This window comes from Pseudonaja textilis, chromosome 14 (genome assembly GCF_049901715.1).
Source record: "Pseudonaja textilis isolate UNSWEBS1 chromosome 14, rPseTex1.2, whole genome shotgun sequence".
Lineage (NCBI taxonomy): Eukaryota > Metazoa > Chordata > Lepidosauria > Squamata > Elapidae > Pseudonaja > Pseudonaja textilis.
Window position 1 is genome coordinate 11,012,032 of NC_142003.1, and position 12,165 is coordinate 11,024,196.

Sequence of the window (12,165 nt, forward strand, 5' to 3'; positions counted from 1 at the left end):
GCATATTCACAAGTGGCTCTAGTTGCTTGTGCCTGGTGTAGGCATCTGTGCAGATTCTCACTTATCCATGGCATGCTTGTCCCAAAGATGTTGGTCTGTTCAGAAATGAAGAAGCTTCTTGGATGAGAAGTGAAATGTTTTCAGGAGGGAACAAAAAGCAGAAAAGCTCAGTTCGTCTTTTGGAAAAGCTCCTTCGGGACACAGACAGACATAATCTTACCAATCGGGTTTTGCTAGAAGGTCCTTGGAGCGGTACAAGATCCAAAGGACAGATAGGGGATCTGGAAAAATTGTGTACCCCAAATCTCTGGGACTTGTCACAAAACTAAGCCAAGGAAGGCAGTGGGGAAAAGCCCCAGCATGTTGGTAATTGCGGGCTTATCTTGGAAGTGGAGTAGAATCCCAGGTTTGGCTAGTGGCTAAATTTGAGTTCTACATATGCTGGTTTATTTATTACAATGGATCTCCATAGTTCCTCTGTGAGCTAATCAGAGGCTTCGGGATGTATTTATGTATTTATTGAGGGCCAATTTGGAGTAGTGTGTTAAGTGCTGGGCTGTAACCTAAGGTTGAAATCCAACTGGGATATTTTGCCCCAGTCTTTTTTTTCTCTCCCCTCACAGGGTTATTGTGGGGAAAACAGGAAAGCATTATGTGCACTGCCCACAGTCGTGAAAATAAAGGCAGGATATAAATCAAAGAATAAATACATACATGTTCCTAGATACTACTACAAAAGCCATCAAGAAACCTATATATTCATCGGAACTGCCCGGATTTGTGATCTCCTATGCTTGAGAGCGTGCACGATACGAAAGTGGGAGCGCTATTCCTTTCCCACCTGTCGCCTGGTCGTAGTTAAGGCATCGCTAAACCCTGGTCTGTTTCCCCTTAGAGTTGCTTGTGCTTGGCCTGGAGCCCAGTGCCCACCTCCATCAATGGGCTCGAAAGCCATCATATTGTGGCGGGCTATAGTGATGGCACCATCCGCCTATTCAGCATTTCCTGGACGGAGATGGAATTGAAAATGCACCCGCATTCCGTGGCCGTCCGGGCACTTGGATATTCTGCAGATGGTAGGGAACAAACCACCATGCTGAGCCGCGCATCGCCCTTCTTGCTGTCTTCCCCTTTGACTTGGTTCTTTTTTCTCTTTTCCAACCCTCCCAAGCTGAGATCTCAACATTTCTCAAGTGTGCCTGTGCATTACTGGCTGATGGGAGATGTAATCTAACTCAGCAGCGCCCCCCCCCGACCTTTGGGGCACCAGGGGCTGGTTCCGTGGTTTTTCTGTGGACAGGAATGGGTGTGGTTTCATGTGCTGCCTGCTTCCCATGGATGGGGCTTCGCTTGTTTGCATGGCCCGGTTTCTAGGATGCCTCAGCCCAGCGCTAGTCCATGGACCGGGGATTGGGGACCCCTAGTCTAACTGTCAGCCGAATCTCCAGCATGGTTTTCTGAAGCTTGCTTGCTCTCGGCTGCCATAGAAATGGGGAGTGGGGGATGTGGGCATTTGGGTTGGTGACCTGGTGTGAAGTAATCCCATGAGAAACTGGAAGGCATTCATAAATTACAGCACTGCTGAGTGGAATTGTTTATACTCCATCAAGGCCAGCAGTCCTGAGACTCCAGATGCGAGAAATACCTGCAGAGGAGCTTTCCCATAACGTCATACTGGACATTGATTGGTCTCTCGGTGCTGGACCCTGGGGGGAGGGATTTGGGATGACTTTCAATGCGTAACTTTTGTGTGCTTCGATTCAGATCTTACCTTGCTTTCACTGCTATCACTTCAAACTTGATAAAAGTACCTCTTCTCTAATCCCAATGGAGTGGGGGTTTTCTTTCTTGAGTTTTGAATGGAGGCAGGCCTGACACTAACTAACTGATGCTGATGTTATCTATTCAGTTGTGTCTGACTCTTGGCGATTCTATGGGCCAGGTTTTCTGTATATCTTCTGATCTTGCACTATTTCTTTGAGTTTTTTGATGCTCTGGCTGATCTCAGCTTTGATGGTGTCCAGCCTCCATGTTCTTTGACGGCCTGGTTTCCTTTTACCGCTATCTCTTTCAAACATGATTGCTTTCTCTAGTGAGTCTAACTAACTAGAAGCTAGTTGTCATTACCCTGTCGGAATCTGACTTGGAGGAGGAAGCTGAGTAGCTTACAGGGAGTGGAAGTGTGGCTCCGTTGGCTGTGGAAGAAATTGGGAAGGGCAAAGTCCGTCTGGGCAGAGCAGGGGTGAGGTAGAGCAAGGGAGAGGGAGTTCAGAGGAAGACCCAGGCCCACCCCCTCTTCATCCTAGGGCACACAGGGAGGAATGGAGAAGAGAGCAACGTGGGTTGCATGGCTTATGGGGGAGGAAAGGGCCCTGTTTCCCTTCATTAGCTGCACCTGGGAACACAGTGTATTAAAAAACAAAGGAAGTTGCGTGCAGCAGGCTGTTGGGAACAAATGTGACTTTATCTTGTGTCCTCATGGCTTATCTGTGTTCCTGGCATCTTCCCAACTGTGTGAGTTTTGCTGTGCTTTCCAGTCTGAAATTCCTGCTCCTGCCCTGCCAAACTAATTACTTCAGTTTGGTTTGTTGGGATTTTAAGTTACAGTTTGTGTGTACCTTGTTTTGGACTGAATTTTCTACAGTCAAAGGCTGTTCCTGGGAGGGTTTTTCTCCAGCCCAGAAGGTAACCAGGCCTTTGTGCCATGCCCCGGGTCATCACATTAGTTTTAATAGTTATTTTCTATTAGATTGTTTCTGTGTAGCCCAGAGATTATCCGGGTTAATGAGAGCAATGCTACAAATGAAACTATATCCTTTCTTCTTGGCTTTGCTAACAATCTTTGTGTTAATTCTGGTGTTTTCAAACTTGAATAGAGGATTCCTGAAACTATTTCCGAAGTGGTTGCAAGTGTCTATGTTCATATTTGTCTTCCATGACTGGGGACGCCTTGTGTCCATCTCTAGGGGAAATCATCCTATCAGGAAGCAAGGATGGATTGATTGCCATTAATAGCCCACGTACAGGGATGACCATCAGAGTCCTTACTGACCACCGACCCTCAGCCATTAACGTTATCCAGTGCACCAGAAAACCGGTAAGGCATTCAAATTGTTTTACCCATCTGTATATTATCAGATAAATGGAGTTTTGATGAAGAGAAAGAGAAGAGAGAGAGTTACAGAACGGAAAATACATTTAAAAAATATCATAGAGACCAATACTCTAGCTGACATGATTCTAAGTACTGCCTCCCAATCAGTTCAAGACTCTGAGGCTGTGGCTTTTCTCAAAGATCCTGTTTATTGGGTACATCATATCGGCACATTCAAATGTGAAACCAACTCTGAATCATTCTCGTGTTTTGGTATAGTTAAAGAATAGATATTGTCTGCCCCGCTTGCGTCACAGGTCACGTTAAACCATCACTCCCTCTTGCCGTTGCTAGGGCACGTTCAGCTGACCTTGGTTCTCATGAGCCTTATCGCTGTTATGTCTGGCACCAGAGGAAAACATTCTGCGTTCTCCACATCCTCCCCACCCCTCATATGCATGGCAACTTAGAAATGAAGCTAGAGTCATTTTGAGAGTTGACACTGGCTATGTTAGGTTATTGCAGAAACAACGGTGGAGTTGAACTATCAGTCCCCATCTCCAGTCCAGATGGAGACTGATCGCAAACCAAGAGATCAAAAATGGATTTGTATAAAAAAAAATACAGGTAGCCATCACTTAACCATACTAATTGTGACGAGAATTTCTGTCCCAACTTTCCACCTTGTTTCTCTTTTCTCCAGTTTTACTTGGCCTCGTTCCTCTAATCCTAAAAATCCCAACCTCTGCTTTTTCTCGCCATTGCCACCAAGCGGTCTTTCTAGCTTAATTTGTACCTGAAATTGAGTGACTGGTCTTCAACGTTTACGTCTATCCTTGATTGGAGGACAGGGCTTTATTCCATTTTTAATATATATCACCCAAACTCTTAGATCATGTATAAGCACTGTGCCAGAGGCTGGGGTAACAAAGGCAGGAAAACAAGAGAAATTATAATTTTCACATCATTTTTCTCCAGTACACCGAACTTGGGACTGAAGGAAGCGATCTTTGGCTGGCCTCCAGCAGCGATCGACGTGTCAGTGTCTGGATTTCTGACTGGTCGAAGGACAAATGTGAGATCATTGATTGGTTAAGCTTTCCAGCCCCCACAGGTCCTGAGGTGAGAGTAGTTTACTTGTCTGTAGTATTTCCACCACATAGCAAGACATGTTGTCTTGGTTATGTTTCAAATTTGGATCAATTTATGGTCCAGGAATTACTCAGGAAGCTAATTCACAGCTAAGATGTATGTGTGTATATTTCAATTTGTTTAAGTTAAACGATAAGTTTAATTTCCATACTTAGAAAATGCTTTGGAAAGTAAATTTTCTGGAAGGGGTCTTGGCTGATCAGCAAAAGCTCTCCAAAGGCGGTAATGATTGTTTATGTCATTTCTGAATTGGGTAATGGCCTGGTTAGCACCAGCAATAGCGCTTAAACTTATATACTGCTTCACAGTGCTTTTACAGCCCTCTCTAAGGGGTTTACAGAGTCAGCCTCTTGCCCCCAACAGTCTGGGGCGTCATTTTACCCACTTCAGAAGGATGGAAGGCTGAGTCAACCTTGAGCCGGTCAGGATCGAACTGCTGGCAGAATTTGGCACGGTTGACTTGCTATGCAGCCCCCACTTGCAACCAGACAACTCTAATGGGAGTACGTAGGGAAGGCATTGGAGTGTAAGGAAGGTTTGGGAGGGAAATTTGGAATGCAGGTGTGCCTACTGGAAGCCTGAGACAGACCCAACACCTCAAGGTCCCCAGCTGGGGAGGTCCGAGGTGGGTCTATGACAATTCGCCACGGCCATGTTGCCACAGGACAACTCACTGTGGGACAAGAATTATACTTTATAATAATAACAGTTATATAATAATAAAATCATTAAAGAAAGGATGCAAATGGAGGGGGCAGAATAAAATGCGAATGGCAAAAATTAAAATAATATTTGTTTATTTTAAATAACTAAATGGAGTGGTTAAATTGTCCTTCAGCGAGTTGTCTCGCGGCCAGCTGGCCGTGGCGAGTCGGCCTGAAGCAAGTTGGCTGTGTCCAGTTGTCTCATTCCTCTCTGAGGCAGGCAGACGGTCCTCAAAACAAAGAGAGTGCAAATAAGTGGTTAACAATAGACAATGGGAGGTCCAGGAGGAAAAAAGGGAAAAATTTCATGTGAAATTGTTAGAATTGGCTTTTCCGCTTCTGTACCCACATGGAATCTTCAGTAAAGTTGTGGTCTTGGTTAAAAACACTGTCCCAGGAGTTTATTTCGCTGTCTAACTTGGTGGGACAGTTGACAACTGCATTCTCACCCCTGTGCCATCATCACGGCTCTTTCCAGATTCCATGCACTCGTCCAATAATGGATCTTTCCCTTTTCAGATTCCCAGCCCCCTCCCTCCTAGCCTGGCAGCGTTTTGCCCTTGGGATAAAAGTACTATTGCTTACGTCGGCTTTGGGTTGCAGAAAGAGATCCTCTTCTACAGCTTGCAGCAGAAACAGGTACGTGGTGTTTGTCTTGGCCAGGGGCCTCATCGCGGAATCGGTGGTTGAATCTGGGTGGGGTGTATGTGTTGCTAGAGGAGACCAGTTCAGACTTCAGGTTTGGAGAGAAGGTTGAGGCACAATTGAGAGCGTTTTAACCAACTGCATCCCTGTTTGATGTGGTGGCAGCGACACCTCAGATAGAAAGTCCCCATGGAGAGTGGTGAGGGCAGCCGAGAAGATTGTAGGAGGCTCACTTCCCTTGTTTCAGGGAAACTGCTTATAAGCGCTATGTGCTTAGAGATCAAAACATGGTTAGAGAGCCCACACACCCATTTTACGATCTGTTTCTGTTGCTTCTCCTCTGGGAGGAGGTTTTGAAGCCTCTACCTTAGGACTACTAGATTCTGTAACAGCTTTGTTCCTTATGCCATTTGTCTTGTAAACTTACAAGGTTTTTTTTGTTGTTGTTTTGTCATATATATTTGGACTGGACTGTAATGTTCCTCTGTGTCATATATGTGCATATATATTTATTTATATTAAAAAAAGATTGAGAGTATAGATTTATAATGGGGGAAGAAATACCTCAGAAGAACAGGACAAAGAACTAACCAAGATAATGTCTGATTTTTTAAAAATGATTTTCCCCCATCCCCCCCATCATGTAGGTCATCGAGAAGATTCCCTTGCCTTCCTTTGCCACTTCACTCAGCCTGTCTCCAGTTGCCTGCACCATAGCTGTTGGCTTCAGCGGTACGTATCTGGAGAGGTTAAACGGTTATGTGTCATTTTCTCTCAAAAGCAAGCAAGCCACCCCCTGGATGTTGGTAGCGTATTACCAACGCTCGAGAAATGAGAGCATGGGGGCCAACGAATCAGCTTTCAGGGAATTTGATGAATGCCAGTGTCAACTCGTAAAGCATTCCTTATGCCTATTTTTGAGTTGCCGTGAACAAGGGGAGGGAAGAAATCTGAAGGAGCAAGGTGGCAGAAGTACATTCCATCATTATCTTTAAAAGATTGTAACTAAGTTACTGGATCTTCTACCCGTAAAATCCCTTAATTGGAGAACGTGATTGATGACACCCAGCCTGTGAATGTGCTTCTTTGGAGTATCTATGATACACCCAGGGAGGAGGGGGAAACAGCATCACAGATGACTCTAAATTACGTATGCCAGAGTTGGCTTCAGACAGGCTAATGCCGGTCATGTAGCTCCTAATAAATCTTCTGGATTCTTTTGAAACTTGGCTCAAGGCTCATGATTTCCATTAGGGCAATCTCTGGAATCCCGACAGCCAGGCATAGTTTGTTCTCTTTCAAGCATCCATTTAAGAGCTTCAGACATTACCTTCTTCTTCAAGTGTTTAGTGCTTAGGATTAGAGACAGAACCAGAGATGAAAACTGGATGAGCAAGTCACATTTGTTTGGCTACTGGACTATCTTTGTTGCTTTACTCTCCCTGTAGTTCTACCCCATTTCATCAGGCCGCCCAACTGTAAATGCACCTTCTCTTAGCCAGTCCCTTTCTCTGCCCCACAGAACGAATGTTGAGGCTGATTGATCGCGCAACAAAGACCTCGGAGGACTACGCGGGCCACAATGACACCATTTGCCTCTGCAGATTTGCCCCCTCCGGGAAACGCCTCTTCACAGCCTCCTACAATGAGATCCTGGTGTGGGAAGTCCAGAACAGGTGAAAGGAGACCATCCTCTTCGGCCTCATCCTGGCCTGATGTCCAGCGGAATCATGGCCAGATGATAGTTGCTTGTGAACTCATCTCCTGTTACCACGGGCCAGCTGCAACTTCGAGCCCCAAGTGGGAACAGCCCCAAATTTGGGGTGGCGGGGGGTCAGGCAGGTGTCTATGTTAGAGCTGAGCTGTCACTTGAATCCCAAACAGCTTGAATTTAGCCACGTGCATAAGGAGTCAATTCAGAGGAATGGTGTGGTGGCTTAGAGGCGGAGCTCTCACCTCACAATCAGGAGGTTGTGATTTTGAGAGGCAGATATTTCTCTGTCTGGGCACCATGAGAATATATCTGCTCTACAAAACTTAGCACTGGCAACAAGAAAGGCATCCGGCCAGTAAAACACTCTGCTGCTGCTGCTGATAACAGACAATTTAGAGCCTCTGCAGGATTTGGAAGAAGTTCTTCCCCTTCTATTTGGGCTTCAGGATCCTTCTTTGTAGGATATAGGTAGGCCCAAGGTACTTTAAAAGGCAGCTGGATTTTGTTTTTCCTTGAAGGGGTTTCGCTTCTCATCTAAGAAGCTTCTTCAGTTCTACTGCAAAGAAATGTGGAACTGAAGAAGACACCTGGATGAGAATCGAAACCCCTTCAAGGAAAAACAGGCTCCAGTTGCCTTTTGAAAAAGCACCTTTAGGACAACCTGAATGACTGAGAATCTCCATAGACATTTAGGTTCCAGATGGTTCTTGGTTTATGACTGTAATTGAGCCCAGAATTATGGTCGTAAGTCATGCCAGTCGTTAAGCAGCTTATCCTGTGACCAACCTGATTTTATTACATTTTTTTTGTGAGAATCATTTAACAAATCTCTCTGGTTGTTAAATAAATCCATGGTCATTAAACGAATACCATTATCTGCAATGGGCTTTTTTTTTTTGCTGGAAACTGGAAGTGAATTCTAGTTTTCGGCAAAAAAAAAGTCATAAATTGCAATCATGTGACCACAGAATGCAAATAGCCATCAACATGGGCTGGTTGGCCAGTGCCCCAAATGTGATCATGCGACTGCGGGAGGGGAGTGACCATTGGAGCTTCGAATCCAGGTTCTAAGTGCCTTTTGGGGATCCCTCCTAAGTCGAGGGTTATCTGTAACGTATTTCTTTGCATTTGTAGTCATGATGAAGTCTAAATTGCCTCGCTTCCTAATACTTCCACAGAAAACTCAAGTTTGTCTCATTCTTTTTTTCTTTTTTCTTTAGCTCAGCAAAGTAGCTTGATCAGGCCTGTCTGAAACATGAGCCAAAAAGTCTTGGTCGGATGTTATGGGAGATGGCTGATTCTCACTGGCTCTCTGACCCAACACAGTTGGCAGATACATCAGTTGCAAGAGAGCTCCTTATCACCTCTGAGATTGGCAGGTGGCATCTCTCCAGGCGCCTTCTTAAAAGTGGGGTGATTTTGGGCCAAACCGCTGATTTTAATAACCGATTTCCATACCTGCGATGTCCCGTACAAGAATGTGTGAATTTTAAGTAATATGCCAACCTCAGCTAAAGGGTCTGGCCCAGAGAAGGTCTGTTGTATTGCAGTTGGTTTTGTTCCCTATCTTTTTATTAGCATTGTCAAATGTATATATGTATATTTCTCTACATATTTTTCTACAACGAAAGTAACTTTTTAAAAAATCATCATCATCCTCCTCTCCCAGAAACTCCGTTTTGATTTTATAGTTTTGTAGTTGCTGGTTACACTTTCAAGTGAACATTTCGCTGAGAAGGAATGCCTCCGGTTTTCTCACTAACAGAATCACAAAAAGCAATTTTAAAACAAAACAAAGAAACACTGCTGAGTACGCTTTAAAAGTACAGGCTTACCTTTTAAAGAATGTATTTTAAAGATCAGGACCTTTCCAGGCTCATTTGATACTCAGAATTTATAAAGATAATGAGTTTTGTTTTTAGAATGCATAAAACACAAGTTTGTTCCTCAGGTAGTGTGATCTGATACCAGCAGTTCAACAGGTATTTCTATCCTTTCTTAACCTCGGCCTCTTAACAACAGAAGAAACAACATTCACATTGCACTTGTTTTTGTTTGTAATTTATAACGGAAAAAAAAAAGAATTGGACTTGTTTACATTTTTTAAAATTTCAAATAAACGAATAGTTTTATGTGTTCAACCTCTGCCGCTTCCTCTTGTTCCAGAAGTTAAGACAATTCAGCAAAATGCTCTTTCATACAACCTCACCCCCAAAACCACTGTATCACCAACCCCAGAGATGTCTACAGGGCAGAGTTGGAAAAATCAAGATTTCTGGCCGTCAGAAAGATGTGATCAAAGTTTCACCCATTTTTAATGGATGGCAAATATAAAAATAGATAAAGATTAGATTCCACTGTCACACCCATCATCACCTTGGGTTTTTGGACAGCATCCAAACTGGGTCAGTCAAAATTTTTGTCTTCTGAGCTTATAGTGTGTGGCTTTTTAGATGTAGAGTGGGTATTGATGGCTGCCTATTAAGTCGTTGGCTGTTGTTCCCTTATGCTGCCAAGCCCTCACCTCCTAGGTACTTAATAAGCTGGGGTAAATCAGCATTCCTTTTGATTGACAGGAGCCCGTTTCCCAGGCTTCAATCACTTCCCTGGCTGTTTTTGTGCCTGCTTGGCCAACAATCTTAGTAGCAGACTTTTTTTTTGATAGCTTTTTTTTAAATTTATTTTTTTGACAGTTTATTATTATTTTTCCTTCACAGTTCCTTTATTCTGGAAACAGCCGATCAATATTCCTTAGTTTCCCCCTTCTCTAAAGATATGGATTAAAGAAAGAAAGATGGAAGTGATGAAGGCCAATTCAGATTTCTCTACCTCCATCCTGCAGGCTGCTTCCTAACCTGCTCCCCATATCTGCTAATGCTAATTCTCATTAAATGCTTCTGTTTTGTTCAGAAACGGTTTTGCTCAGAAGGCCTTTTATGTACAGCTGACAAAGGCAGGCAGGAATCAGGATCTGAGTGAGGTTGCAAGCTTTCTGCATCTTGCGTCCATTTTTTTTCCCCAAAGGGCTGGAAGTTGTTTGGGAATGCCCAGACTCTTAAGCCTTGTGGTTGCGTCACTGTGGCTCAGAGCCTTGCTGGGTTATCAAACACAGAAAAGAGCTGCTCTTCCATTTCTGCAGCAGTCTAAAAACAATCCAGTTCAATCCTCTTGCTGGAAGCAAAACTCAAAAAAAGTCAAAGCTGAAAACTAACTTTACTCTGCAAGGCAGTTTTTTTTGGCTGCCACTTCAGTCAGGGTTGCAAGAAACCGGCTGGATCTATTTTGAATTTGATTCGTCATTGAAGGAAGTTGCTATAGCCAATGTCAGTCAGTCATGTAGACCTATGAGAAATTTCCTCTTCCCATGCTTTTTTCAAGAGGCAACTGGACTTTTTTGGTTTTCCTTGAAGACGTTTCGGTTCTCCTCCAAGAAGCTTCTTCAGCTTCTGACTGGATGGTGGGGGAATCTTCCTTTTTATTTAAAGTAGAAAGTGCCCCATTTTTTCCCCGTTTGGCCCACCAAACCACAATGAAGCAAAGAGTGAAGCAAGCAGAATACGAATTTATTTGTGTAAAAAGTTTATTCCCACATAAATCACAAAGCAAACTCTCCTCGAGGCTTTATTTTCTAGAAGGGACTTTAAATACTCTTACTTTTCAAACTTCCACTTTAGGGTTCCATAAATACAAAAGGGAAATACAGATCAAAGTGCATTAAAAAAGCTGGCTCAGAAAGAATTAATGTTTTGCTTCAAAATATATTATTAAAAGATACTCCCATTGCTATTCTAAGAAAATGTTCATCTTTTCAAATATATTACTTAAAAAACACTTTTTAAGAGATTAGCATAAGTCCCTCAAAAATCTCTGATAAAAAAGATTAGCAATCTAGTAAACCCCTTTTCTATATTTCCTGTTATTCTAGCCTGCAGAATAAAATTAGTGGCATTACTTGTTTTTTAACCTAGGAATCCTGGCTTGTTAAACTATAGTATCCAGCATCACAAATCTCACCAAAGAAACCTTTTCCACTGGTTATTTTCTTCTATACATTGAAAAAAATATAAAAAGACAATGTATTTTTTTGAATCAGCAAGAGAGAGTAAAACATACAATCAAGTATTTTGACATCAAATAAGTCACTTTGGAAAGGGAAAAAAAATGCAATTTTAAAAGCTTGGCAGATAAATTCCAAAATATTAGTGCAAACCCGCTGAATAAAAATGGATCCACAAATATCTAACATATACAAGCGCAGATCATTTTTATGCCCCGTGTTGGCTACATGTTCAGAATTATGCATTAAAGCATTGTTTCTCAACCTTGGCAATCTATATATATAAAAGTGAAATCCCACTCACACATCATCACAAAATCTCCAGAACCGTAAAGCCTACAAATTTGAAATTTGGCACTTTATGTTCCTCTTGGCTTCTAGATGCTCATTAAGAAAAGATTTTTCCCTACCTGAAAAGAAAACTCTTCCAAGTGCAAAACACAAGCAGAGGAGAGGAGTTTTGGCTTCAGCTTCACAGCACCAAGCAGTTTTAGTACCAAACAGTTGAGCTAAGCCACGGCCTAGGCTCCTTGCTGTTTCCTGGCTCACACAGCAAATACTGTTTCAGTTTCCACACAGCCCTCAACTCTCACACACTGACAGGACGCTAGCCAGATGAATAGCGATGGATGCTGGTAGGTAGAGGCAGATTTTTTTTCTCCTTATTTTCCTCTCCCAAAACTAAGCCAGGCCCCATAGTTTCGTAGCGAAGCACGGGGATCGAGCTACTGTTTTAAGATACATGGATTTCAACTCCTAGAATTCTGTAGCCACAGTCATGAACAGTTTAAAGTTGAAG

At 43.1% G+C, this 12,165-nt stretch overlaps 1 protein-coding gene across 4 annotated transcripts in view; it reads left to right on the top strand.

The window, feature by feature from the left end:
* WDR90 (WD repeat domain 90) overlaps window positions 1-9,450 on the top strand; it is a 57,296-nt gene extending 47,846 nt beyond the window's left edge. For 3 of the 4 annotated variants that reach the window (XM_087912514.1, XM_087912511.1, XM_087912512.1), the window contains 7 exons: window positions 896-1,076; window positions 2,967-3,097; window positions 4,073-4,216; window positions 5,470-5,589; window positions 6,243-6,327; window positions 7,118-7,271; window positions 8,530-9,450. In XM_087912514.1, coding sequence (XP_087768640.1) covers window positions 896-1,076; window positions 2,967-3,097; window positions 4,073-4,216; window positions 5,470-5,589; window positions 6,243-6,327; window positions 7,118-7,271; window positions 8,530-8,542 — 828 coding nt within the window. In that variant the 3' untranslated portion in view covers window positions 8,543-9,450. Of the gene's footprint in view, window positions 1-895; window positions 1,077-2,966; window positions 3,098-4,072; window positions 4,217-5,469; window positions 5,590-6,242; window positions 6,328-7,117; window positions 7,276-8,529 lie in introns of those variants that run through there. The other variant, XM_087912513.1, reaches the window with a different exon arrangement.
* Window positions 9,451-12,165: the final 2,715 nt, after the last annotated feature.